This window comes from Ammospiza caudacuta, chromosome 11, assembly GCF_027887145.1.
Source record: "Ammospiza caudacuta isolate bAmmCau1 chromosome 11, bAmmCau1.pri, whole genome shotgun sequence".
Lineage (NCBI taxonomy): Eukaryota > Metazoa > Chordata > Aves > Passeriformes > Passerellidae > Ammospiza > Ammospiza caudacuta.
In genome coordinates, this window is record NC_080603.1 from 19,098,426 (window position 1) to 19,125,574 (window position 27,149).

Consider the following 27,149-nt stretch of genomic DNA (forward strand, 5'->3'; position numbering starts at 1 on the left):
AAGAAAACCCATTTTATAAAAAAAGGAGGTGAGAGGGATGACTAAACTCTTCCTACCTACCAGTAAACCCAAGCAATTTATATTTATTTATGCAACTAATAAAAAAAAAAAGTTTCTTCACAAGCAGCAGAGCCTGCTTTCCAGCTGCTCCTCTTGGCCTTTTACCACCTCTGTACTTTTCTAACCCATGGCAATACTTCCTGTTCCACACCATCTATGCTAAAACTCCTACCTTCTGCATCCCCTGAATATTAGCCAGGCAAAAATTAGCAACCTCTGTGGTTAACTCATTAGCCTACCAGTGGGCAAAATAAAACACAGAACTGTTGAGCTCATGCCGCAGCTTTTCCCATAGAAAACTCATTTCCACAGGCAGTTTCCTCTCCACAAAGCCTGCAGGCGCCCAGTATCCTTAAGAGCTGTACTCTTACTGTCCAATGGGCTCAATAGCTTTTCACAGGGATGGACACATGGCAGGATAACATGAGTCTCATTTCTTTAAGAAAGTGAGATAATAAGCACCTGGGAGGCCACAGACCTCCCACAAATCCACCAACTGCTATAAATAGGGGATATAAGGGAAAGTGAAACATTCTGGAAGATATTTTATATGTATGGGCAGGATCTTGGGGAAGTTACAGTTCTCAAAGCATGCTTTCTGTTATTAAAATAGATTAAATTTCAAAGCGTGTTCACCTTTTCCCTGCATTTAAGCATGTGTAAATCTCACAAGCACTGATCATTCTGTCTGCAGAGTGAAGATGAGTTAATGAGAAAGTTAACCAAGGGACAATCAGCTAATTAATGACAAAATTCTCAGCAATTTCAGAGGTTCTCATTCCCCAGTGTAGAGGCAATAGCCACAAATTCTGTCAAGAACATCTGGTTGTTGCTAAACTATTTTGTTTGCCTTAGCATTTCCCTCTGCATCCTCCAAGCCGAGCACAAAATTCATCATCCAGGTTTTCTACAGTGTTTACAGTTAGCTTAGTAAATCTCTTACCTGCTTTGCTCTCAACACATTGCTCTTTCAGCTCTGGAAAAAAATTCAGGAAGGAATCCAGAAGATCTTGAGCCACAACACTGGTAAATTTATACTTCTCAATGTAGGCCTAAAATAGTAAACATTCAAATTATGATCAGGAGTAAGACAGCTTCCTTTTAATGTAGAATCACTGCATGCCACAACAATGACAACGAAAAAAAATACAAGCATAAGAGTAGGAACAATTATTTGAAGGCATAAAAAATGAAGAAAAATATTCTCCCTCCTCACCCAGTTAAATAAAGAAACAAGAAAAAATAGAGTAGCTGACAGCTGAGTATAATTTCATTTTCCTTTTCCAAAACAAGGCAGTAGCTGACAATTTTCTATAGGTTTTGTAAGTGTGCTTCCAGGCACCAACCTGCCCCAATACAGTAACTCAAACCCTTTGTCACCGTGGGTAAAAAATCCAAGTTAACACTTTTTAGTAGTGAATCAAGTCACATCTTTTCAGTCACACACAACCTGTGCTGGAACAGCTTTCTAATTACTTGGAGGACAGAACAAGCGACAACAAATATATACTACTGCTCTGTATCTAGCACCTCATGAGCTCAGAATCTTAGAAATCTTGTACAAAGATTCATGTAAGCTGACAGGCCCACAACTTTCCTCCATCTCTGACACACTTGTATTCAACTTTACCCTTAACAATTAGCCACAGTGAAAGAATCTGGAGGAAAAAACCCCAACAACAAAAACTCAGCTCTAAATCTCAAGAAAACACATATTTACACTCACTCTTAGGAAGGAGTCAAAGTGTCTGGGGTCACCACAGAGCTGGGACAGGTAGTAAACAAAGCAGTAGCCTTTCTCATAGGTGAAGAGGTTCATTAAATTACTGGGATTTACACCTGAAAGAAGACAACATGATAAGAAACTACTGAGGAGAGTGATTTCCAGCCCCTTCTGAGTTATATAGACTCCTTAGAGACCACCAAGGTGAGACATAGTGACTTAATAAAAACTAAGCTTGTTGTCAGTACATTTAAGTTACTGCAGTAAATAAATAGATGCAGTCCAAAGACAGCCTGAAATATTTTTTTTTTAAATCAGTCATTGTAAGGTAAGTAGTAACTCCCAAAGGAATAAGCCACTTCAAACTAGAGGTCACTGAAAACAGATCTGGAACTTGAAAACAAATCCTTTTTTTCTTTTTTTCAGTGCCAGGTTCTGGGAATCACCATACCACAAATTTTCAAAGATATCAATAAAACGTAATCACTATTTGCTCCTTTTTTGAGGCTTTCACGCATGCTTTTCCATTTGACTCCAATATCATCTCCACTTGCGCTTTAGGTTGTTTTAAATATCATCTACATAGAAGACAGCTTCACCCACCCAACTGTGACCACAGACCTAGAGAACTACCAGTGAAGGAGACAGGTAAATCTGGAGTGCAGTCATGCATCTGCTCAGGGAATAACCAAACAGCCTCTGCACAGCTCAACTCAAAGCATGACCTGTTTATCTGCATGCTAAATACATACATAGTTCTTACATGAACACATAAAGAGAGGAACACTGAATAGCAGAGGATTTTATATTATGTTCCCAAATATTTCCATTTTAAATACTTTATTTTACATGTCCAGAATTGCAAACCCACACAGCTTTCAAGGCAGTTTTTCACATGCTTTCTACTCAGTAAGTCTGTTCTTACACAGAACAGTATCTATAAAGATGAGTTATTCAACCTTGAAAAAAACTTGAAAGCAAAACTTCCTTGCTTGTTTTTAGACTTGTTTTTACAAACCAATTTTTTTTTTCAAAAAGATATGTAAATATTAGTAATTTTTTGTGAATATTTCACCATAGATATACAGAGGTGTAAAATTTTGTGTAGAGCAGCCTCAGCCAAAAGCAATACCTGGCTCCAGTTTAACCTGAAGCTTGCTGACCGGGTTGTCTTCTCCAAGGAGCTTCATCTGTCTGTGGAGAGCATCGAGGCGAAATGCAGTCTCCAAACATGTGAAGGCAGCTCCTACCCCAGAAAGTAACTTGTTAGTTGTGGGAAAATGATCAGCAAAAGCTGATCTGTGCAGGACTGGCACAGGGACAAACTAAAAGCTGCTGCAAGTGCAAAAGACAGAACAGTGAGACAGAATCACAGTAATGTAATGGCAGAGAACTTGAGTGCAGAACATCCTTGTAATTAGTAACGGAAGTCAGAGCCTAACCCAGTGTATTTCCTCACTCTGATCATGCATCAGGCTGCACTGGAAACCAAAACAGCATGAAAACTATGCTGAAGTGTACATCCTTGACATAATCTCATCAGTTCTTGCAAGATAGGGAAAGCAGCACTGAAAAAAATACTGTACAGGTAACTTTCAGGGAGCCATCAAGTGCTGCAAAAGCATACTGTCACTGGTAGAACAGTAAACACAATTCCATACTCAGTGCCAAGAATTACTAAGCAAATGTCACCTCTTGAGTGGAAAGAGAAAAGAACTGGATTTGGTTATTGTATTACAGATCCTGGGTATATTTTAAAGCTTTATCTATCATCCTACCTGGTTTTTGCCCTAGGTATTTCACCTTGCTCTCATTAGGACTTTTTACAGCTGTGACTGGGTAAGCTACTCCTTCTCCCTAACTGCAATATACAGCATTCCATGCTTTCAAACCAAACCAGCTGTATTACACTGCCAAGGCAAGAGATCTTTCCTATGCCCTTTCAGACATTAGAAGCTGCAGAAAATGGATTTTCAGATTCAGAAGATACTTAACATCCATAACTATTAAAATTTTACCCTTCTTTGTTGAGATTTTAACCTGAAGTCAGGGTTTGTTACATAACACAACCTCAGACTCTCAGTGTAACACCCAAATCCCACATAGCCAAATGTGAATTAAGAACCAGGATATATCTGGAAAACAAAAGAACCTGTATGAACAGAGAAGGAAGTGGACCTGCTTCCCAGGGGAAAGCAAGAACTAGGGTAACTAGTGTTAAGGGCAATTACTTCAAGCTACAGAGAGGAGAATTAAGCAAGATCCAAGAGGAGTGGTAGTCAGTGGACTCATATTTCCCTAAACAATACCATTGCAAAGATGCCTATTTACTATCAACAGAAAAGACTCCAGAAATTATGTCAGAGAGGGTAAGATTTAGAACAAAGGTCTGTCTTGGAAACAAAATAAAATGGAGAAAGAGCTTACTAAAGAATTGCACAGGGAAAGACATTTTTTTAGTTTCCCAGTAAATGCTTCTTGAAACAACCAGCTCTAGAGAACAGACCAAAATCAGCAAGGATTTTGTTCTATGTTGGATGGAACAGACTAAGATGATGAACAGGTTGATATCTGCTGACCTACCCACATTACTGCCATGCATAATGTGACTTAGGACAGTAACATAAAACAGCTTTCAAAGATATATAATATGCATTGTAACATCTCCATAGATGCTCAGAGCACTTCTTTGCCTAAACTTGTCATCAGTTCATGTCCAAAACCAATATACATTAATAAAAACAAATGCTTTCTTCTAAACATTTTTGCTGTCACGATTTCTAGGAACTTTTCTAAGATTGTTTACATTGGATGCTTGAGAAAACACATGGAACTGGCTTTTAAGATCATAACAGGACAAACTAGAAAAGCATACATTCCCATTATTCACTTCAATAACAAGCCAATTAAACTTAAAAGAAAGAGGAATAATTTACTACTTATATATTCTAAAGACAGCATCATAAAACTGACCTGTGAAATTCACTGACACAAGTAAAGGCAGGGTTTACAATGCTGCAGGAAGCCTCCAGCACATAAACAGCTACATAAATCTGCATGTTTTTTTAATGCTACTGCCATGATTCTTTTTAACAGTAGGTAGCTACTAACTGATCAGAATTAAATGGACACTTGTTCAGAGGACAGTTGTTTCACAATGTAACTTTTATAAGATTTCTTACATCTTTCTCTGACGCATCCTCTGCTGACCTTGCTCTGACATATCAGCTCCTGCCTGGTACCCAACAGTAGTTCCAAGTCCCCACAGCATTGTGCTAACACACCTCACTCAAAGCCCCTGGTACCATATCTGGTATTGAGCCCACTAGAGCCAAGACAACGTCAAACTCTAAGTACGCAACATGTTCAACACAAACTTTGGGGCTGTGTGTGGGTGTGTGTTCCAGAAATAAAACAAAGCCTAACTGAAAACCAGCTCCCTACTGACTTCTGAGCTTCCAAGGCAAACACTCGGAGCAGGCAGCTCAGAGCTGTGGTAAGAAGGAGCACAGGAGGAGTTCTGGAGCTGTACCGTAGGTCTCGGTGGTGATGCGGCGCTGCGCGTAGGTGGCCAGGCCCTCGCTCAGCCACATCTCCTCCCACGTGGCGTTGGTGACCGCGTTCCCAAACCAGCTGTGGGCAACTTCGTGAATGACGTCAATGATCAAAAACTCATCACTCTCCAGAATGGAAGAGATGATGAAGGTCAGGCATGGGTTTTCCATGGCAACAATAGGGAAGGAAGGAGGAAGAAAAACAATGTCATATCTGAAATTAGGGAGAGAAGAAAGAAGAAAGGACATGAGTAAATTGCATCTAGAAGACACACAGTAACATTTTCTGTTTTCAGAAGACATGGTAACACCTTTCTTTAGGGAAGGCTCTTCTGAGACCTTCTTGTGACTTCAGGAACAAACTTTCTATACCAGTGGTGCCTAATTCTTCTGATCAGAGGATCACAATTTATTTTGTTGGCCAAAGATCTGCTTATGTTTGGATGTAAAGACTTGACAGTCTTTTCATGTCATCTAAAGAAGCATTGTGCTCCCTTCACACACACAAACTCATCACAAGTTGTATATCTGGGAGCCACAAAAACTGTTTACACTATAAACAGTAGTGGAACACAGTGTTGAGTCCCCAGAGGCTCCCAGGAAAGAGAGAGGCTAGGAAGCTGTCAATGAAGGAATTGATTTCCTACACCTGCAGTGTCATCAAAATAACGTTAATCTGTCTGCTTTGGAACACAACAGTAATATTTGTTTTGTTTTCTAAATTTCTTTACCAGTGATCAGCACTGGCACACTGGGCCATGTTCTCAGATTATTTCAAGCAATACTTGTCAAATCAACAACAAGGCAATCTTCCTGCTTACCTTTAGCAAAGAAATCTAGGAAACCTTTGTAAACATTTTCTCCCATCCAAGGAGGCAAGTATTCTCTCAAAACCACTCTTTTTTAATATATAGTCAAGCTTTTCAAGAGCTATTAATGTTGGTTTGGGGGACTTGGACTCTCAATGAGTCTATACTGAGATATTCAGTATTCTCAGGCATGCCACAATAAATGCAGAAATAAATGAGATAAATAAAACAACCATACATTTTAAATGGTGTCTGGCCCAGTGCTGGACTTACATCACAAAACACTGCAGTATGAAAACCCTCATTCCTCAGGAAAGATCCACTGTTTAGAAACCTCCAGTTCAAACTGGAGATTCCTAAGCAGAGGATCTTTCCACTGCAAACCAGCTAAAACACCTTCATGCCTCCATGGTCCTTCCTGCCACTTGTGGAGACAAAACTCCAGAGTCTGTTTTCAACTACTACAATGCTGCCAGCTGAAATGCTAGTTTGCCCTGCTATAAGGAGAAAGCATGATCATTTCTCAATACTGTTTTATTTTGTTCCCATTGTACATTCCCAGGAGACTGATTAAACTCACCTTCCCCATATATAGGGGCCATACAGACTCTCTGCAGCAGTCAACCAGCGTTCCACAATGCCAGAAAGTTTGCTGATGGCTGTTGGCAGCAGGCAAGGCTCTGCCCACACTCTGCTCCTGTCAGAAAACAGAAAACATCAGGTGATACTTCAGCAAACTGAATTATCTCTTAGAAAAAAAAAATAGCCTTACCACACTTCCATGTATGGTAATGGAGCAAGGAGACCTCCCAGCAGACCTGGGCCTTCCTAGACTAATGCTCCATGGAACATGGCAAGAGGTAACCAAAAATCCCTTCAACAAGGCTATGAGAAAGCAGCTGTAATGATTTCAAGGAACACTAGGCAACTTTTATGGAAGAGGAATATATCTTTGCCAGTGCAATGCCATGAATTTCTTTATACCCAACTACACTTCAAACTCTCTGTGCTCACAGCTCATGAACCCAACTGTTCCCTTTTCAATGACTCAAATCCTTGCTACTTTACAGTATGAAGCACTGTACAGAGACATAAAATGCAGAATGAACTCACTGCAAATCTTACCTTGGACCTATGTCTGCATGTATGAGGTCTCCAGCCACCAGGGCCACTAGGTAAGCAGGAACTGGATATTCCATGTAAAATTGATATACACCTTCCTCTTCTAGGTAGGAACTTTGGGTGGCACTCATCAACACCTGTATGCCTGCTGGAGCCTGGAAGACCATCATCATACACATCAACTCACCAGATAATCACAGCTGAATGACTGAACCACACATCTCTAGTTCATTTTCATCTATGCCTGATGATATACATTAAAAATAATCATTTACATAACACAAAATATAACATTTCTGTGAGGTTTTATACCACAATCTGCCCAATCCATGAAAACATACCAACTGAAGATATTACTCCTCCTATATGCCAGCTGGCCAAAAGCACCTACATATTAAATTATTTCATCTATACAAAATGCAACATTATTTGATGATGATTTCAAAAGACTTCAGGTTTTTTCTTTCAAAAATTGGTACAATAGAGTTGAGTATTATGATCATCAATAACCACTATTGGAAGGGGCCAGCCAAATTCTCTCTCATATTTTTATTTCACAATTACTCTTTCAGCACTGAGTACAAGGAAGGCAAGACCCACACATGGTAGGCAACAGAGTTACCTTCGAGGCACTACCCTGATTCTTGCCCAAGAACCAGAACTAGACCTAAAAAATTCAGTATTCTTTATAACACTGAATCACAATATTTTTAGCAGATGTAAACTGCTAAAAATACCTGATGTAACTACACTTTCACAAGTTAACAGCAGCTAAGAGCTCTGTGAACCATCCCCAGGCATCCCTTACCTTGACAGTAGCTGAGTAGGTGCATTTCACTGCAGGGGTGTCGAAGCAGGGGAAGAAGGAGCGGTTACACACTGAGTGTCCCTGGGTGAAGACAAAGGGCTTGGCATTGCCATATGTCAGCTCTGGATCCAGCCACCAGATCTGTTGAAACACGATGGGAAGAAGAGATGAGGGAAACAGAAAATGTGATAAGGATGAACTGCCAAAACCAAAATGTGCATGAAGAGGATTGTGGGGGAGAAGCACCACCTCAGCTGTTTAGCTCCCCAGATGAACACCTGGCACAGGGCACATTTCCATCTCTAACAATACATCTTTCTACTCTGCTTTATTTGCTGGGAATACTCAGAAAATTTCTTACTGTCGGAACACTGAGTGGGGACATGTAACACAGTGACTTCCAGCCACTCACTATTTCTGTTATATCAATTTGCTTGGTTAATAACAAGTCCCTAACAAACATCCCCACAACCTTCTTCTCAAAGGGAGTACTCTGGCTATCTCCATCTTTAAAACTAAATATGAATAGAAGGGGTCAGGTAACATAAGCTGAAAAGAAAAAAAAAAAAAAACCACAACCCAAAACAAATCCAAATCCACAAACCAAAAATCCCTGAAGCTGAACAGTGTACACAATATTATCTGTGACCCTGACACTGCCCTCCTGGCTGAAGCATCAAACATTTTGACACTATGCAAAAAAGTCAGTATATGCAAGAAACATCTGGTCAAGGACACTGGAGGCCCCTTTTTACAGAATGGATAAGGAAATTCTGGGTGGTCACAAAAGAAAAGCCAACAAAACACACCACAGAGCATGTCAATTTTCAGTACCAAACAGCAAATAAATCACAAGTCAGACCCTCAGCAAATAATTAGAACAGATTAAGAATAATAAGAAAAAGTCTAATTATTTGCCTTTTGGTCTTTCTGTTTAAATGTTTGTGCTTTCACGTGCTCCCTGCCTCCAACTTTGAAGTGTAGGAGCAATTTTAAATAAGGATTTCCTTGTAATCCTAGAACTCTGGAGCTGAACTCTGATGGAAAATATCAAATATTGTGAAATGTGCAATAAAATTTGAACCACTGGAAGTCTTGGAAACAGTCAAGCACAAGGAATAAAACTTCTGAGTCTGCTGAATTCTTAGATCAAAGCAACCAATAAATCTGAGATCAGGGAACAGCAGTTAGTGCAAATACTAGTTCAGTTTTAGTCCTCAAGGGAAAGCAACGAAACACAGAAGAGAAGCCTGGGTACCAAGTCTGCTCACGTTTTAACAACATGTTACAACTCTGTCTCCTAGCTAACTTTTGGAAGTTCAAGTTTTCTCTGTTTCCTTCTGTCCTATAAGGTTACTTTTTGATATCTTCCCTTGCCTGTAGACCTTTTTCCTCAGATGCCAGTGTGCTCCTCTCCCAAATCTCCACTGCAGCAGCCCCCCCAGGGATCTGTGAAAGGTGAGGACAGGAAACAGAGTCAGCAGTTTCAGTTATTCCCATGGAGTCTCACACTTCTGCTGGCAAACGTTTGGGGTTTTTTAGGAGAGAGGAATTACAAAATTAAAAGCCTTTATCTAAAAGTAAAATTAATCTCTTGAAATTTGTTTTAAGACTACCCTCTTCTATTTCAAGCCTGTAGGGCCAGAATCAAGCCTAAAGCAGGACTTTCTGAGGAGCCCTGTCTGTTCACACCCATGTGCTGCATTTCAGTGTAGCACTGCCCACAACCCTGGGTCACAGCCCAGGGGCACCTACAAAGCTACAGATTTCCAGTACATTTCTCATGGATACCTGCTTTTCACAGCAATGAATATAATGTCTGCAATGCCACGTTATGGAACTAGAGACAGCTGTTCCAGAAGGCATTTGGGGACACACATCTCTTTGCACATCAGTAACTAGGAACTTCCACCCAGAACACGCATTTACAAAAAAATGAAGGTGCTGTATTTAATACAGGGTAGTAGTTTTCTCACGATCCAGGGAAGAGGCTCAGAAATTACATTTCAATTTCTGCCCCAATGCCTTTTAAAAACACTCATCTGATCAGTGGTTTTGTGCTTGCATCACAAAGTCTGACTTCCAATCCTATCGCTGGCCCTGCTGAAGAGACTCATCTTCAAAACATTGTTTCCTTTGCTTTTTGAGAGACAGAAGAGGCTAACAAAGAAAACAGAGAGATAAGGCACCACCACACCTAAGTTGCAACACTTGAGTAGGAAGGAAAAAGGGCTGACAGAGAATGTCTTTACAGCAGAGAGACAAGGGGAAGTTCTCCCTGAGCAGTGCAGGAGGAAAACATAAGCAGGAAGGGAAGGGGAACCAAGAGTTGATTCTTGTTTACAAGAAACTCCATAAATTAAGGACAACTTCTTTTCAACCAGTCCTGCTTTATTTGACATTTGGTTGAAACACCAGCCCTACAAGCCAAGCGGGAAAACATTTGCAGAGTATGAAGTATTTTTTTCCCCTGTTTTCTAACGTCTGCAGCTACATGGCAAGCCTCTGTCTCTCTTTCCAGACACACTTGGAACAATGATGAAAGTTATCCTGAAACAATATAAATAGATCTGTAATATAAATAGACCAGGCTATGCTGCTGGACACAGGCAGGGCTATGGGCTGGGGAAAATGAGTATAAGCAGCATCCCAGAAAGGAGTGAGAGGCACAGGGTGCTGCTGGGCAGGTGGTGGAGCATAGGGACAGAGCAGCATTTGGGGCTGTATCATCTACTCCACATGCAAACCCCTCCTGCACTTCCCCTTGGGAAATACACATGACATCATCATCAAACTCTTCATTTTTCTCTAGCTTTTCATGTATACAGGAAAGCTGTTTCACACATTAAAGCTGTTCTGTGGTGCATTTCAATTAAAAGACCTGCTGCATGATTCCTCTGCTGAACAAAGGCTTTTGGCAGCCCAGGCTTTCCCCTGCCCACATACTGCAAAGAAGTCCACACTTTATAAGACATCTGCCAAGAGTATAATTTTTATTGACTTAGATCATAATCTTTTGCCCAAATCTGGCAAATGACAAAGACAATTAGCTAAGCCTCTTTTAATTTTAAACCTCTCCATGTTTCTACATGCATTATTGATGAAGGTGGCAGGAAGAGCTGCAAAGCCACAGCTTCTGTTCTAGGCAAACAAGCTGCTCTATCTGATGACAAAGTAAACAAAACACCTGAGATGCAGAGCACGTGACAGAAGCAAGGCACACCTGGGCAGCAAGTCATTCTATGGGGACTGAGAAATCAAGACAAATCTAAGGAATTACAAGGGTGTTTTTAGCACTGCAAAGAGAGCTGTCCTTTCTGCTAAATCATGAAGATGAGGAAATATTATAATTTTTGTACCAGAACCCAGAGGAGGATTTGCATTTAAGGAAAGAAAATAGCACTGCCGTTAAGATGTGCACTGCCAAATCAGAGAAATGACACAGTGGGCAAGAGACAGGGGCAGATTATTCTCTCTAGGGAAGGAAAAAAGAAAATATCACACAAGAGTATTACCAAGAAGTAAGGGATGAGGTAGAGGAAGGAGAAGAAGAACAGGACTATTGTCCCTGATATATCTGATCACTGTATGCCTTCAGCCCACACCAGGAGAGATACACAATGATTGTGACAGTCTTGCCTCTGATGGAAACTGGTGATGTACTGAGCATATGGTTTCCTAACAGCACAGGGAGCTAGAATGCTCTGTGAAAGGCAGATTTAATCTCTCAGCTGTCTCTCAATGTCCATCAAACAACCAAAGATCTTGGCTTCTTCCTCCACACGAGAAATAATGGGACAGTCAAATAACATGTCCAGATGGCTCAAAGCAAGTCTATCAAGACAACAGGTTTCCAATTTTAAACACTACTATCTCTGCTGCTGATCTTACTGCCAACACATTCACACTGCACTGTAACATGTATTTACTGTTTTATAGGTCCCACAAGTATGATCAAGGTCCCACAGAAAATAAACCCTGACATAAGAAGAATACATTCCTAGAATGGCCAAAGAAAATAGAACTTTTATAAGAGAGAGGTCTGACATTGTAAATCTGTGCCTCACTGACAGAGAAAAGGGACTGCCAGGATATTTACAAGACATGAGTATAAACCATTTGACCCTTATAAACATAGGGGTTACTCATCCCTGTTAAAGTGCAGGACTGGGCCAAAAAACAGCAGTGACAGAGAGCACTACAATAGCACCAAATCACTTTGGATCCAAACAAAATAGCTCAGCATGCTGAACATGAAGGGCTACAACAGGTGCTACTCGAGGACAAATATTTTGCTAGCCAAAACCTACAACAGAGAGTGAACAAACATGGTAGGATTTATGTCAGTGGGCATGCCTGCTCCTACTTTCCAGGATCACTTGGGAAGGGCAATGCATGTCCCCAGTGCTGTGACCATCAATAATCTTGACATGAACCCTTGCAGCTTCGGTTCAGCTGAAGCAGGACACACTGTTAAAGGTACAATAAAGACTTCAAAGAACAGTATAAAGAATAAGTAGCTCACCTCTGATCCATGGGGAGCAAGACAACAATAGAGGGAATGAAAGAAATGTCCTCCAGCATCCACACAGGACTGCGTGTGGGGCCAAGGAGACAACACATAAATACAAGGTGAGACTAAATGGACATCACATCAACCCTGAACCTTCCAGTGGTTTTCACATTCCCAAAGCCAGATCAGTATTCCAGTCATACTGAGATCACTTCTCCATACACTCAGCAGGACAGGCTGCCCCTTTGGCAACAGGGCTGGCAAAACACAGGGGAAAGCACAGGCTGGCCTAAAATAAAACAATTTTTTCAAGAGGAGGAAAGCACGTTATCATGTACTTTGGGAGGTGTGGCTCAGCCAGACTGAGAACGATTACACAGCACACAGCAATGCCAAATTAGCTTTAAAGCCTTCTCACCATAAACAAGGCAGAGACTGGACAAAAGAAACAGGTTCCTTCATAAACCCGGGAAAAAATAATGAACGGAATTTTCTGAACACACTGTGAGCTACATGGCAGAGTCTTGTACAAGGAAATACTAAAGCCAGGAATTCCAAAGGTGAAAAGGAACAATATCCAAGTGGATCTGGACTTTAGAAGTGACAGAATCTTCCTTAATTTTTGCACTTCTAGTGAAAGATTAGAACATTAAAAAGTCACCATATGACCACAGGAAACTTCTGTCAATAAAAGTCTTCATGTGGAACTCACTATTCCGAGTGAGCCAATATATTAAGACTACCCAGATCATTCCAAGGATGAAATTACTTTTGTGATCTTCCATGTAGTATTAAAATTAGACAGAGAAACACCCAGCAAACACATTCTAATCAACAAGACTTTCCTATCAAGAGGAAAGGCCTGCTACTTACTTCCTGTGGGTTGTGCTGCAAGAAGCTTTGATTATTCAATTCCTGCTCTTGTTAAATACATTGTAAAAGCCAAATAGATCTACACATTTACTGGTTTTGACCAGTGCAACAGCAACACCAAATCAGAGGACTGAGAGACAATTCCTCTAGGCAACATAGATGCAACAAAGTTGCAAGACTCTTATAAAAATACATCTCTTTTGTAAAGAGATTCATGAACCACATGATGAAAATCACCTCAATTTCCAACCAGACTGTACGGTAATAAACAGAACTGATGTTTCCGTGAGAACTTCATATTTTCACTTAAAAACCTTCTTCAAAACACAAGATCTGATAAGCAGCACCTAAAAGGCTGGGAATAAAGTGCTTCTAAATACCAGGGGTTTAAAAGAAGTGACAGAATTTACAAAGCATTTCACTGCTGAAGAAAGCGAATCCACAGACATGAAAGCACCTCCATGGCTACATCCAAAGGGGCGTTTTGGGCCATTTCTCGTCCCTTCCTTCAGCAGATAACTTGTAGGAACCTGTGGAATCACCCCTGTTCTTCTCAAAGCTCCTGACCATGGCTCACTGGAACACCAGCCTAGCTGTGCAAGGCCTGATTTTGTTAGCAGTTGGCAAAACCCCCAGGGAAACTCCTACATTGTGCATGACATAATTTATCCTCAAGGACTGGGTCGAGGCAGGAGTTTGCAAATTTTCACTCTCCCCGCCAACAACTGCAATGTCCTTAAAGAACGAAAAACTTTCAAATTACAATAGCGAGGGGGGATGAATAGGCTTGGGGTCCACGCGATGGGGGAAGACAGGAGGGAGAGGGGCTGGGTCGGTCCGGGCACCGCTGCTGAGTGCGGCGGGGGCCGGCGGGGCTGGCAGCGCCGGGAGCCCCTGCGGGCAGGGCACAGACGCTGCTGCCCGGCGGGCTGGCACTGCCAGGCCATGGGGCCAGGGGCAGCACCGGAGAGGCTGGCACCGAGACACCTCCCGCCGCCTTTGCTGAGGAGCCGGGGCGCTTCCCCGACGGTCACTTAGAAGGGGAGCAAAGATGTGCGGGCGGCACGGGAGGGCTCTGCCAGCCGCCTCGGGACCCGCTTTCCTACGTTACCAACCCCCGCCCGGTACTCACGGCGGGGCCGTCGGCCGTGGTGTAGCGGACAATGATCTGGAAGGGCTGGTGCGGCTGGAGGGCGGCGGGCAGGGAGACGGTGAGGGACGAGCCGTAGTCGGTGAAGGGGTCCACCCTGAAGCCGAGCGGGCAGGCGGAGCAGGGCGGCTGGGCGAAGAGGGGCAGCGGCGGCGGCGGCTCGGCGGCGGCGGGCGGGGGGCCGGCGGGCTGGTCCCCCGGGGGGGCGGCGGGGGGCAGAGGTCCGGCGGCGATGCAGGGCGCCGAGAGGAAGGTGGCGGTGGCGGGCGGGCTGGCGGCGCAGGGCGGCGCGCAGGGCGGCGGCGGCGGCGGGCAGGGCGGCGGGGGCGGCGGGGCCGGAGCGGCGGCGGCCTCGACGGGCGAGAAGGCGAAGGCGCAGGGCGCTTCCCCGGCCGCGGCACGGCGGAAAGCGGCCGAGAGGACGCGCAGCGCCGGGTGCACGTCCAGTACCAGGGCGCGGGGCTGCGGGCGCAGCGCGCAGAGCTCCAGCACCAGGCAGCCCGCCAGCGCCCGCGCCTCGGGCCGCAGCTCCAGCCCCAGGTGCAGGTGCCTCAGGCTGAAGAGCTGCGAGCTGGACGCCGACGCCACGTCCGGCGGCGGCTCGGGAGGCGGCGGCGGGGCCGGCGGCGCCTCCGGCCCGGCCGCGGAGCCCTTGCGACAGCAGCACAGGCCGGGTGGCCGCGGAGCCGGAGCCGCCATGGAGCGACGGCGGAGGAGGAGGAGGAGGCGGCGGCGGAGGCGGCGGCTGCTATGTGAAATCCATGGGCGGGCGGGGTGGAGGGAGGCCCCGGCGGCCGGAGCGGCCGGGGCGGGGAGGGGGAGGCGGAAAGGACCGGCCGAGGGAGCGCAGGGCCCGGGCCCGGACAGCGGCAGCGCGGCCGCCGGGGGGCGCCGCGGGGGCGCCGAGGGGCGCTCGAGGGCGGCCCCGCCCCGCCCGCTGCGCGCGCACCCGCCCTGCCCCCAGCCCGCCTCAGCCCGGCCGGACCCAGCGCGGGCACCGGGACAGCCCCGGGCACCGGCACCGCTCCGGGAGAGCAGCGGCCGCTCGTTCATTCCCTCACAGGCGTGGGTATCCGCGCGTGCCGCCCGCCATGGCTCCGTCCAGCCGTGCCCCTTTCGCAGGGCAGCTTTAAGCGGCCCACGCAGAGCTTCCCTCCTCTCGCATAGCCCAGCCCCGGGGCCTGGCCCGGACACACCGATCCCAGAACTCCTGCTCTGGGCACGGCCATTGGCCACAACAGCCCGCTCGGATCGCTGCTGTGCCCTCAGACCCAGCTCTGTCCCTCTGAGTGCCTCACTTTCACCGTCCCCAGCTGCACCACAAACACCCCCACAGCCTCCACGGCTCCCAGCAGGGCTGATTCTTGCACCCTCATCCCACCAGTAACTAGTTTGGCTTCCTCACTCCTCCTGGTCACACTCCCACATCGAGCTCACAGCTAACCCTAAATAACCTCCCTTCTTCCTGCATCCCCCCACACCTGTTTTTTTTTTAATCCCTTCTCTCCCAGCTGCGCTGCACGTGGTTTCCTGCCTCCAACTCTCACTGCAAACTGGCCCCAGAGCCCAGGCCAGACATAATGTACTTTATCTTCCCCAGAACTCTGGGTAATAAATCACACACCTTCTACTGCTGCCTTGCTAAGTGGGAAAGGGCAGAAATCACAAAGTTATCAGCTTTGTAGAAGCACTTGTTTCTCTGCGTGGCAACAGCGGGAGTCAGCAAGCTGGAAGGAAGGAGGTGTGTGCAAGTAACTGTGATTTGCACTCCCACCAGCACAAGAGAAGTGCAGTCTCTGCCCCATGTAATGACACTTCTGTAAGTTATTTTCACTCTAATTTTCACTGTTATGCTTTGCCTACCTCACTACCTGATGAGGCTTCAAGACACATATTTTGGACAAGACAGGAACATTTCTCACATGGTTGTGGGTTTAATGAATCCATAGTGGTACATTCTGAAAGCTTCCCAAGCCTTACACTAACAACTGCAGCATCTGCACCAAATTCCAGCTCAGTTTCCACTGTATCATCACACCAGAGGCACAAACTGTGGCCTCAGCACATTGTGGCTGAATTTACTGGCTCAGCCAAGGGTTAAACAAATTACAATATCACCCTCCACCGACCTGAAGCTAAAGAAAACCTTTGTGTAATCACTTTATATATAGCAAAACATATGCTACAGTTGCAGTAAAAAAATAACAAGACAGCACTCAGGCTCTTTAGTTGCTGCGTACAGCACCCTGCACTTCCTCAGCGTTCTTTTCAAGCACCTTCAAACAGAAATTTTGCCCTTACAATAAATCCCCTTGTAACTAAGAAAAACATTTTGTCCTGCCATTTTTGCTGTCCATATCCTCCTTTAATAAATCAAATATCCTGCTTTTATCCTTCTGACACCTTCTCACACTCATAGCAGTTGCCTTTTGGAAAATATTCAGCTCCCTCCAATTTTGTTTCCAGTGATGCACTAAGCCTGTTTGATATGGCTTTCATCTACAGGTGGTGGGCAAAGCACAGCCCCAGCAACCTCAGGATCTGACCCTGCACAACCTTCACCACAGATAAGGGTGAAATGTCCTCAGGTGTTCAAGCCAGGACAACGTTAGGGCCTGATTACACCAATCCAACTGCACTTTAACCCCACAGCACTTTCAGAAGCATCCTACCTGTGCTTTGGTTGAAGTCCCAAGCAAGTGTAGTGTGTCCACTCATCAGACTGATAAGATGAGGAAGAACATATTCTCTTGAAGGGGGTCTAAGCTTTTGATAATGAATCATGGTCAGCTGCACTCACAATGTTTGGACAGAATAAGCAAAACTGATGTAATGAAAATTCCAGAGAACAATACAATAACCAGTTATCCCAGGCAAATCTCTCTCCTTTTGCACACCTGCTGGTCTTGGGCCACAGCCTTTGCTGTAAGATGTGCTGGTTTTGGCTGGGCTAGAGTAAATTTTCTTCACAGTAGCTAGTATCAGGCTGTGTTTGGGGCTGGTGCTGAAAACAGTGTTGATAATTTAGGGATGTTGTATAGCTGTTGCTGAGGGGGGCTTGCACAGAACCAAGGACATTTGTATTCCCCATCTGACCAGCAAGGAGGCTGAGGGTGTTCAAGGAGATGGGAGTGGACACAGCAGGGAGAGCTGACCCAACTGACCACAGAGATATTCCAGACGATATGGCATTAAAAAAGCTGGAGAGAAAGGAGGGAACATTCAAAATTATGGTGCTTGTTTTCCCAAGTCACCATTACACAAAATGGAGCCCTGCTTTCATGGACATAGTTGCCCATGGGAAGTGGGGAATTAATACCTTGTTTTGCTTCTGCTTTCCCTATTAAGCTGTCTTGATCTCAAGTTTTCTTGCTTTCACCCTTTCAATTCTTTCCCCCATCCCACAGGAATGTGTGGGGCTTAGTTGCCAGCTGATATTAAACCAGAACAGAAGCATGTGCTATCTCCATGCTATTTTGGGTAGGATCTCTTTAAAGAAAGTCTCTGTCCCAATCCCAGTGTCTTATTCTATTCCTCATAGGATGAAGTCTTCTCTGGATATCATACTATAAATTCTAAAGCAGAATGCAATTCCTGAACATTTCAATCATCAGCCTCTTGCAGAATGCTCCAACAATACAGATACTTTAGTCAGATTTGTGAATATTAATGTTTCTTCCTTCCACTTCAGCGACGGGGCCCTTGGCCAGGCCTCAGCTTGCTCCTGTGGTTCAGGATGAGAGTCAGTTCAAAAATTACAGCTCCCCCTGTGAGCAGCAACACTTCAGTACACCTGTGACACAAGTGCCAAACGAAGAGCAGAAGTGATCACAACAGAAAGAACATTTCCTTCCGTCAGTCTCTGTCTTTAATTCCAAAGTAACAGTGCTGCAGCCAAGGTTTAACAAAATGGTTGAGCTAATCCTGCTATTCACAGGTGACTGTTCACCTGCTCCATCACAGACCCTTGTCTGACACCTTGCTGAGCTGTTTCAGCTGGCCAAAGCTGCAGCAAAGATTCAGCTCTTTAGGACAGTGTAACTGGGAGCAGCAGTTTGGGGCAGATCGCTGAGCAGCTCCCTCTCACACCTATGCTACTGTTACAGCCAGCACCTACTGAAAAGAGCAGCCTCGCTTCACCTCCCTTCCTGTGGGTGGTGCCTTCCTGTCTCCTCCTTTGTACAGCTTTCCTGCTTTCAGCAACTTAGCTTTCTGAACTGGACCACACAAGAGCCACTGCTGGCATCGGGAAAGGAAGAGGAAGTCCCAGCCTGGAAGAAGAAGGAGGATAAGATCAGGATGGCTCCCCTTTTGCCTAGACTGCCATTAGCTCAACCTTAGCTGCCAAGTGAAGCCACACACTGACCCCAGCAGCACGCAGAACCAGGTACATTAGCCCATTTCCTTCAAGGGAAATAATGAAGTCCATGGGGTAAACTCCAGGCCTGTGGGCAGGGTAAGGTCTGTGCTAGTTAATTCTTGCCTTGGACATGAGTTAAGAACAACCACAACAACACTTTTTGTGCTACTTCAAGCTACATTGCAAGCTCTGTTAATGCCACAATTTGCCTGTGGTACTGGCAGGTAGAAATGCTTCTTTCTGTGACTTTGCAGTCACGTCACTCTATAAACAGTAGTGATTTCAGATAAAGAAAATGGAAAATCTGAGCCTTAGAAGGTCTTTGACCTGACCTCAGCCCTTCTACTTGGCTTGAATACTTGCACTGTAAATTATTACTCCCTGTAATACTCAACATACATGTATTGCAGGCTACCCCCATGCTGGAGGGCACAAAAATCACCCACTACACTTTTAAAGAAACACCTTTACTCTGAAGGAAGAAAGATCAGACCGTGATGCATGACAAGAGGAAAAAAAAAAAAAACACAAAAGCCTGCAAACCTGTTCCCCAAGTCTCAAAAAGGTGTAAAGTTCTTTATGTGCCCAAAACAAACCACTTAAGCCAATAAAATTTACAAAACCCAAAATAGTTTTATTTACTTCTCAGATTTCTGCCTCAATGAGACATTTTGCAAACATGCTAAGGCTACAAAATGTCCAAGTTGACAAAGACATGCAACGCTGACCATTCAATAAGTCACAGCTATCACAGGAACAACTGTGTCCCCCGGGCCACAGGTCCCCAAAACAGGGATGGTGTACAGTGATCATGGCAACGCACTACGCAGGACCCAGTAACCTGAGGTAGGTCATTTACAGTAAGAAAACCATGTCCTACACCAGTGTTACATCCTGATCAACAGGAACCCCTCTAAGGTTCCAGAAGATGTGGGGTCGAGGACTGCTTCCTTAACAAGTGTGCTAGAAAGAAACAGGAAATATCCATGTTGATTAATCTTAGTTTAAGTGAGCAGAACAAAGAGTTAGTGTTACCCATGCCAGTGAAAGCCAACCTAAACCTCTGAGGAGTGTTAGCAGCTTCAAGATAAAGAGTCAGTCAGCTGAAGCAACTCTGAAAAGGCTTTCCTGCCAGCATACAGGGTACAATTTGAACCTTATGATTAATTTGTTACAGATCATTCCACAAACAGTACAATTTTGGTTGTGTTAGATCAGCGAAGCAGGAAGAGCTTGGGCTTGCTTGCATTAAAATAAACTCTGCTGATACAGTAAGAAATACTGTGTCAGGACACTGAGAAAATACAAGGCCTTAATGTGACCCAGGAGTGGTTCTCCATTCAGATCACTAAAAACCCTGCTTTGGAAAAGCATCATGGGAAGCAGCAGCCACTGCCGTGGTGAACATCAGCGATGGCCCAGCTAGCTCTGATAAATTACAATGCAATAGTTACACCACAGAGCTCCTCTCTGCTGCGCTAGACAAAGATGTGACAATAAAGGACACTATTGCAAAGCTTCACTTCCACTCAGACACGCAGAAAATCCAGCACTAGGAAAATACGAACTGTACAAGACAAAACCTTGTCTGATACAGCCCGATAAAGCCAGATCTCTGGTACCATAAACTGTACAAAAATGATAGAAAAGAATATGCACTGTTATTAATACAGTGCTTATTGTAATATAAAATAAACAGCTTACATTTCCACTGTAAATATAGGCTATATACAGAATTATGTATAGATATAGCTACATGTATAAAGCTTCATTATAGGCCTCTGATACATTTATAACTATGGCTCCCTGAGCCATTTGTAGAGTGCATTTAATAAGAAAAAATTAGTAGTATGGAATAAATATATAATAAAAACATGAGTTCTTCTGACATGGTTCTAAAAACTCTCTGGCTTGACACATTGTGCTAAAAATTAAAAGATGAAAGGACAATAATCTGCAAGGAGGAGGAAGAGCTGGCCTGCCACAGGCAGGGAGTGTAGCTCTCCAAAATTAAAGTGACTTTGCCCTGAATTTCAGCCCTTGACAGCAACCTTGTTCTCCGCAGCAGCAAACATAGCATAGAAGCGCGAGTTCTCGTTGGCCAGAAGGGCAGTCGGGGTGTCGAATTCCACTACCTGAAACCAAACAAGGCAGGTAAAGCATGTCAGTAAAACTCAGCAGAGAACTGACTTCCACCCCTTGGACTTGTGATATGATGGTAAAGAGTGGAAAACACAGCATTCATCTTTAGGTGAGACACCAGGCAGTGAAGTAACTGTATTTAAGGATATTGTAACCTGGAATGCTTCCAACTGGCTCAAAAATGAAATTAGCCCAACAGGAAGCAACCTCTGGTGGTTCTGACAGAGGCAGATGCCATGGGCTTTTGCCTTCTCTACCTTTAAGAGCCTTGCCCAATGTTCTTCCATTTAACTATCTATGACTCCCAAATGGAAGCCTGAAAAATAGGTGAAGTATCTGCCATAGGTGTGCTTGATGGCACAGGGCTTTATGAAAGTAATGGGAAACTGCCACTGAGACCCAGCAGAGATGTTTATGTTATTATCCATCTCAGAATTAACCTACAAAGGAAGCCTCAAAGAGATTTTTAAAGAGACTGTTATTTTACTGTACTTTCTTAGTGTGAAAAAATAATTTTGCCATCTTTGATCTTGTCCTAGGCAGCAACTGGTTCTACTGGACTATTATTACCAAGGATATGAATGAACAGATGATTTTCTGCCCTGCAGTGCAGCTGTTCCCTCAGTTCAGCCTGCACACATGGCACCAGCAGACACCTCCCTGCTCACCTGTCCCTGTGTTAGCACCATGATCCGGTCACAGCCCAGCACCGTGTGCAGGCGATGAGCGATGGTTAGCATAGTGCAGTCTGCAAACGCCTCTCTGATGGTCTCCTGGATCAGCAAGTCTGTCTCTGTGTCCATAGCAGCTGTTGCTTCATCCAGGATCAGTACCTGAAAGCAGCACAGAATTCTGGCTGTTACCCATGGTCACACCTTCCCTCTCTGAATATAAAAATACATACAAGGTGGGCAGAATGGCCACAGCCAAATGTTGTCACAACTGGCAGTCCTTACAGAGTTGAGGGCACAAACACAAGTTTTACTAGTACCCTTTCAGTTTCCTCTATGTAACTGCCTTCAACAAAGCCTATGGATGACATTTTATTGTCACATCCTAGGGCTACATGTGGGTTATAACCTGGGCCTCAAGTTTCCACTACTCTCAATTTTATATTCCACAGATGAATCTCCAACAGAATTTTTACCAGTAAATTGATTTGACACATCCCTGGTGGTGCCATTCCTCCTGGAATGAGTCAATACTGACTAGGCTTAATAGCTTTCTTACACTGGGTAAAAAGTCTTCCCCTTAGACATAAACTGATTTGGACTGATTTCTTGTCAAAGCTGAACTGGACATGCTTTGTGCAGGTACTGCAGAGACAACAGTGACTTCTGCTGAGTAGTCTGATTTTAAAAACAGATGCAGAGTAATCTCTAAAATATTATGTTACATTTCAGAAAAAACATTGTTAAAACCAGAATCCTTATCACTCTCAATCCAAAAGTCCTTTTTCACTGTAATTGCTTGCTTTTCATTCCTGCAAAATCTTTCACTTGGCTGGCATAGCATGGTCCCAAACTTCACTTGGAGACCACATTTTAGTGGAGCACCATGTAGAAGAAAAACACTTGACTCATGTTCACAAAAAGGTGGAAGAAAGGAAGAAACTGATGCTCCCCAGTAACGGGACACTGAAGAAATGATTGTCTGACACACTACTGTTAGCACTTACAAGCAATGCCTTTCCAATGGCAGGACATGGCAGGAGCTGGCTACAGACACCTTCCTGTTTGTTTTAACCTTACACCTCTCTGGGTTGCAATAATCACTGGTGTGATTCCTCTGACAGACAAAGAATCCAGCACAAAAAAAGGTTTGTTCCACCCTAGCATTCTGGTATCTCTATTTCTCTCCTGCCGTGCTCACCTTGCAACGACGCAGCAGAGCTCTGGCTATACACAGTAACTGTCTCTCTCCAACAGAAAAGTTCTCCCCATTTTCCATCACTTCTGAATCAAGCTTCATAGGCAGCTGTGCAACCTGTGTGGAAAAGAAGAGGCAAAAATTTTAGAGCACTGCACATAATCATATAAACACAAACGGATCTCCTGACAATCTTTGTCACCAGGAGAAGAGTGAACCTGCAGGAATTTCTGCAGCCTATGTTCCATAGCTATACCTGCCCACCAGACTTACATGAAAAAGAACTGGAAATGTCATGGCAGCAAGACTTACTGCATAGGGCCTTGAAAGGGCAGGTTTTAAGTTCAGTATAAATTTGCACATGTGACATGTAGAGTCATAAATGGAAATGTAGAATGCACACCTCAGGCACATACAGAAAAATATCACCTGACATGTTTTGACACCCTAAGAATCTCTGTGATGAAACAGCACTCTGCTATTCTATATCCTAAAAAAAACCCAGAATATGGCATGTCCCTAAAAAACCAAAGGTAGCAGTCTAATAAAATCATGGGAAAAAGGAAAAAAAAAAGGTCAAGTAAAGCATAGAGAACAAGGGGAGAAATGTAGAGAGAAAGCTCAGATAAAGACCTCTAAAGCAGCCACTAACAGATGATGTTGCTTTGGAAGTCAAATGCAAACATCCATCTCCCAGGGCACATAATACTTACACACTCCTTCATGTGAGTCCTTTCCAAAGCAGCCCAGATTTGTTCCTCACTGTACTGATTGAAAGGATCCAAGTTTGATCTGGAAGGGGAAGCAGAAAACAAGGAGAATTTTAACTCGGCAATGAATGGCAAACCAACAGTGTGCTGATTTATCCGGACAGGTGATTCCCATCTGGCCTTCCTCTAACAGTTTCATTGCCAGGGAAATCAGATATTCCCAGCACACTGAGGTTAGAAAAGCTAAAAAACAAGAGTAGAGATAGAAGACAAAGATATCAACCACATATAAAGGGAAGCAAGACTTCCATACAGTGTGATCACACCCAGTGCTGCACTGGGCTAGCTAAAATCATTCACCTGTGGTTTTTGTTTGAAAACTAGAACAGAAGTTAGGATGTCTGAGAGCTACCACCTCACCAGGCACCTACTGCATTTCAGGTACAAGCAGAAAGACTGCTCAGTCCCTTCTTGCCTTCTTATGGCCTCACTAACCTCACAGTGCCACTGAAGAGCACAGGTTCCTGAGGGATTATGGAGAGTTTGCTCCGAAGATCTGCCAAGCCAATGTCATTTATTTTCACTCCATCAATCTTAATGCAGCCTCCAGACAGTTCAACAAGACGAAAGAGTGCCATTCCAAGGGAAGACTTCCCTAAAAATGAGAAAGGAAAAACATGACTGCTGTTTCTACAGAATCATAATGGTTTTTCAGATGAGAAAGCATTTTAAAAGCTGTCCACATCTAAGAAAAGTTTTAAAATACAAAAAAAGTCCTGGCAAGCAATGGTCTGGTAAGTTTTGAGGTTCAGCATTTAAACTTCTGAGCAATTGTGGGGGCAGCTCCTAATCTCTCCTCTATAAAGCCATGCCTGGAGTGCTGTCCCAACCCCACTGCCAAAATCCTGCTATGAAAACCCGATACAGCAATATAAATTACTTATTTAGAAACTCATTTTGAGGTTGATTTAAGTCATCTCACAAACAGGGGTTTGGATTATTCTCATTACAGAATTCTGAGATGGCTCAGAGCCAAACCTGCCTGCAGCATCAGTACAGAATCTTTCAAGAGAGTCAGAGAAGCTGCAGTAAGCACAGTGTAAGCACCAATCTGTGCTGGTCAGTGGTTTGGGGAGTTAAATACAGTCAACATACTGGCTCAAGCATAATAGGATATCCCTGTGCTTTAAATGGAAACTTGTTTTCACTACTGTTAACAGGGATCTTGCTTATGTACAGACATGAACAGAAACCTCCACTGATAGAGTGCTCAGCCCCTCCTGTGAAACCAACTTAAACACAGGAGAGCCAATATGACTGCCCCAATCCATTCTGTGAAAGTAATAATTTACCTCTGCTTAGTGCTTTTCCTTACCTGAGCCTGTCCTCCCCACAATGCCAATCTTTTCCTTGGGTTTGATGGTAAAGGACACTTTTTTGAGTACTAGAGGGAGGTTCTCTCGGTACCGCATCTCTGCATTTTCAAAAACAACTTCACCTTCCTGTGGCCAGTCCAGAGGAGGAGTTTTGTTCTTAATTCGAGCAGGAGCTTCCAGGGAAAGTGTCTTTTAACAAAAATACAGAAGTTCAGTTTCCAGTAAACAAAGCACCAAAGGAAAATTATCAGCTGCAGCTTTCAGCAGTTCTTCCCTGCAGACTCAGCCCAGATCATTTATGGCAGTTTCATGATGAGCTGTTTGGCTGGATGTGGGCCCAGTGGTCCAGAAGTTTGCTGTATTGCACTGACCACACTGTTAATTCCCCTCCTGTTGCCTCAGGAATGACATCAGTCCTTCTATACAACAGTGGTTTTCATCAATGGAATTCAAAATGTATTTTAGGCCTATTATTCATCAGCACAATCCTATTGAGTTTCATGGCACTCCAAAGGCTGATGCAAAATCTGGTGCATTTCTAGGCCTCATCTGCTATGCCATACCAGGGCCACCACTGTTGATTCTGACACAGAAGAGAATGTCCAAGCAACACATTAAAGGCCACCCTCTTCCTTCTCCTCCTCATGTTCCCCTGTCCTACTGAATCACTGAGTCAGTCCCTTCCAGCCTGATCACTTCTGCTATTTCACTTCGCCCCTTACTGAGCAGTTCACAGATGAAACAGAAAAGCAGAACCTCTGAAAGCCAAACACAAGGCTTTATAGCATGTTTACAGTGAAGTCAAGGTCACTTTCCCATACTTGGCACAAGCACCCTCAAAGAATGGCAGCAATCCCATCATGGGATTCACCTCATGTAACTGAACCAGGTCATGACAACTCCTTTATGCTCTCTACAAATATAAATACTGTAATGCAAGAAAACAGCATTTCTGGAGTGTGATTTTTCTCATTCTAATATAAATACTTGGAACAGATAATAAATTGCCCTCTAGAGACATCCATTTCCTACACTGACCATAGAGAGATCCCACAGGGATGGCAGCTGTGGGCATCTGCAGCATCTAGTTAGAGGCAGATTAATTGTACACCAGGGATTTCAGAGGAAAAACAGCCATCTGCTATGATAGTGCTCCTATTCTTTGAGCTTGGTGCTCAAAACAGCAACCTTGAGCCCCCTGAAAAAGCCAAGTCTGGGCCTTGGTAAGACCCAGGACCTGAATGGTGTTTCACTGGCCACCCACCCATTTATTTCAGCTTCAAACTAGTTTTACAGTTTCATAAAAGGGTGTCTAGAGATCAATTTTTTTTTTAAATCACAGATACTGTTCTTTGATCGTGATATAGAAAGAGACATAACTTAAAAAACCCCAAGCAACAGCCTACAACTGTAGGTTTTGCCACTAAGGGCCTGACTGATAAACCCATCTCAGCCCAGTGAGAGACACAATATTTAGCACACTTGTCAATTTGTGTGGTCACTAAGTCTTCCATATGCAGAAATTTTCTACTTAGATGCCTGCAGAGGATTTATTTAACTGGGGGAATGGACAGGTTTGGGGCTTTTGTCTTCTCTGGTTTTTAATCTGTAGATTAAATCCACCCACTTTTAAAAAAGCTACAAATACCAACTACTAAATACCCCAGATTTACCAAATAAATAAATAAATGTATCTCCCTCAGAGTCACAGGAAACATTAAATAGAAAAGCCTTTCACCTCACACACCAGACCCAGTAGGAAGCTTTCTCCTGGATATGCTTTCCCCACTGACCCATGCCCAGTTCTGCACACACAAATCCCAGTTACAAAGAAAGGGTTACAGATATTCAGAGCAGCTTGCTAAGTATTTAGCCTGGCACATTTATCATGTTCAGCTGAGCGCATTTCTCATGTTTGCAGTAAGAGCATTCCCTTGACTTTTCAAGCATACAGAAATATGTTACATAAGACAGCTGTGGAAAAGTAGGTTTATTAGGCTGAAGTGGAATTACTTGTAGATGAAGTAACAAACAGTTATCTGTGTTCAAATGAAGGAATTACATTAGGTTTGGAATAGAG

The 27,149-nt window shown here is 44.0% G+C and overlaps 1 protein-coding gene across 3 annotated transcripts in view; it reads right to left on the reverse strand.

Moving 5' to 3' along the window:
* Window positions 1-27,149, reverse strand: part of ABCC5 (ATP binding cassette subfamily C member 5) — a 67,625-nt gene that overhangs the window by 5,010 nt on the left and 35,466 nt on the right. The window contains exons 25-37 of one of the 3 annotated variants that reach the window (XM_058812213.1): window positions 25,069-25,258; window positions 24,189-24,348; window positions 23,697-23,775; window positions 22,987-23,100; window positions 21,783-21,947; window positions 21,024-21,107; window positions 8,077-8,217; window positions 7,272-7,423; window positions 6,727-6,843; window positions 5,316-5,551; window positions 2,916-3,029; window positions 1,787-1,899; window positions 1,004-1,112 (exon numbers count right to left, since the gene is read on the reverse strand). In XM_058812213.1, the coding sequence (XP_058668196.1) occupies window positions 1,004-1,112; window positions 1,787-1,899; window positions 2,916-3,029; window positions 5,316-5,551; window positions 6,727-6,843; window positions 7,272-7,423; window positions 8,077-8,217; window positions 21,024-21,107; window positions 21,783-21,947; window positions 22,987-23,100; window positions 23,697-23,775; window positions 24,189-24,348; window positions 25,069-25,258 (1,774 nt within the window). Of the gene's footprint in view, window positions 1-1,003; window positions 1,113-1,786; window positions 1,900-2,915; window positions 3,030-5,315; window positions 5,552-6,726; window positions 6,844-7,271; window positions 7,424-8,076; window positions 8,218-14,594; window positions 15,460-18,535; window positions 18,884-21,023; window positions 21,108-21,782; window positions 21,948-22,986; window positions 23,101-23,696; window positions 23,776-24,188; window positions 24,349-25,068; window positions 25,259-27,149 lie in introns of those variants that run through there. The other 2 variants (XM_058812211.1, XM_058812212.1) reach the window with 2 other exon arrangements.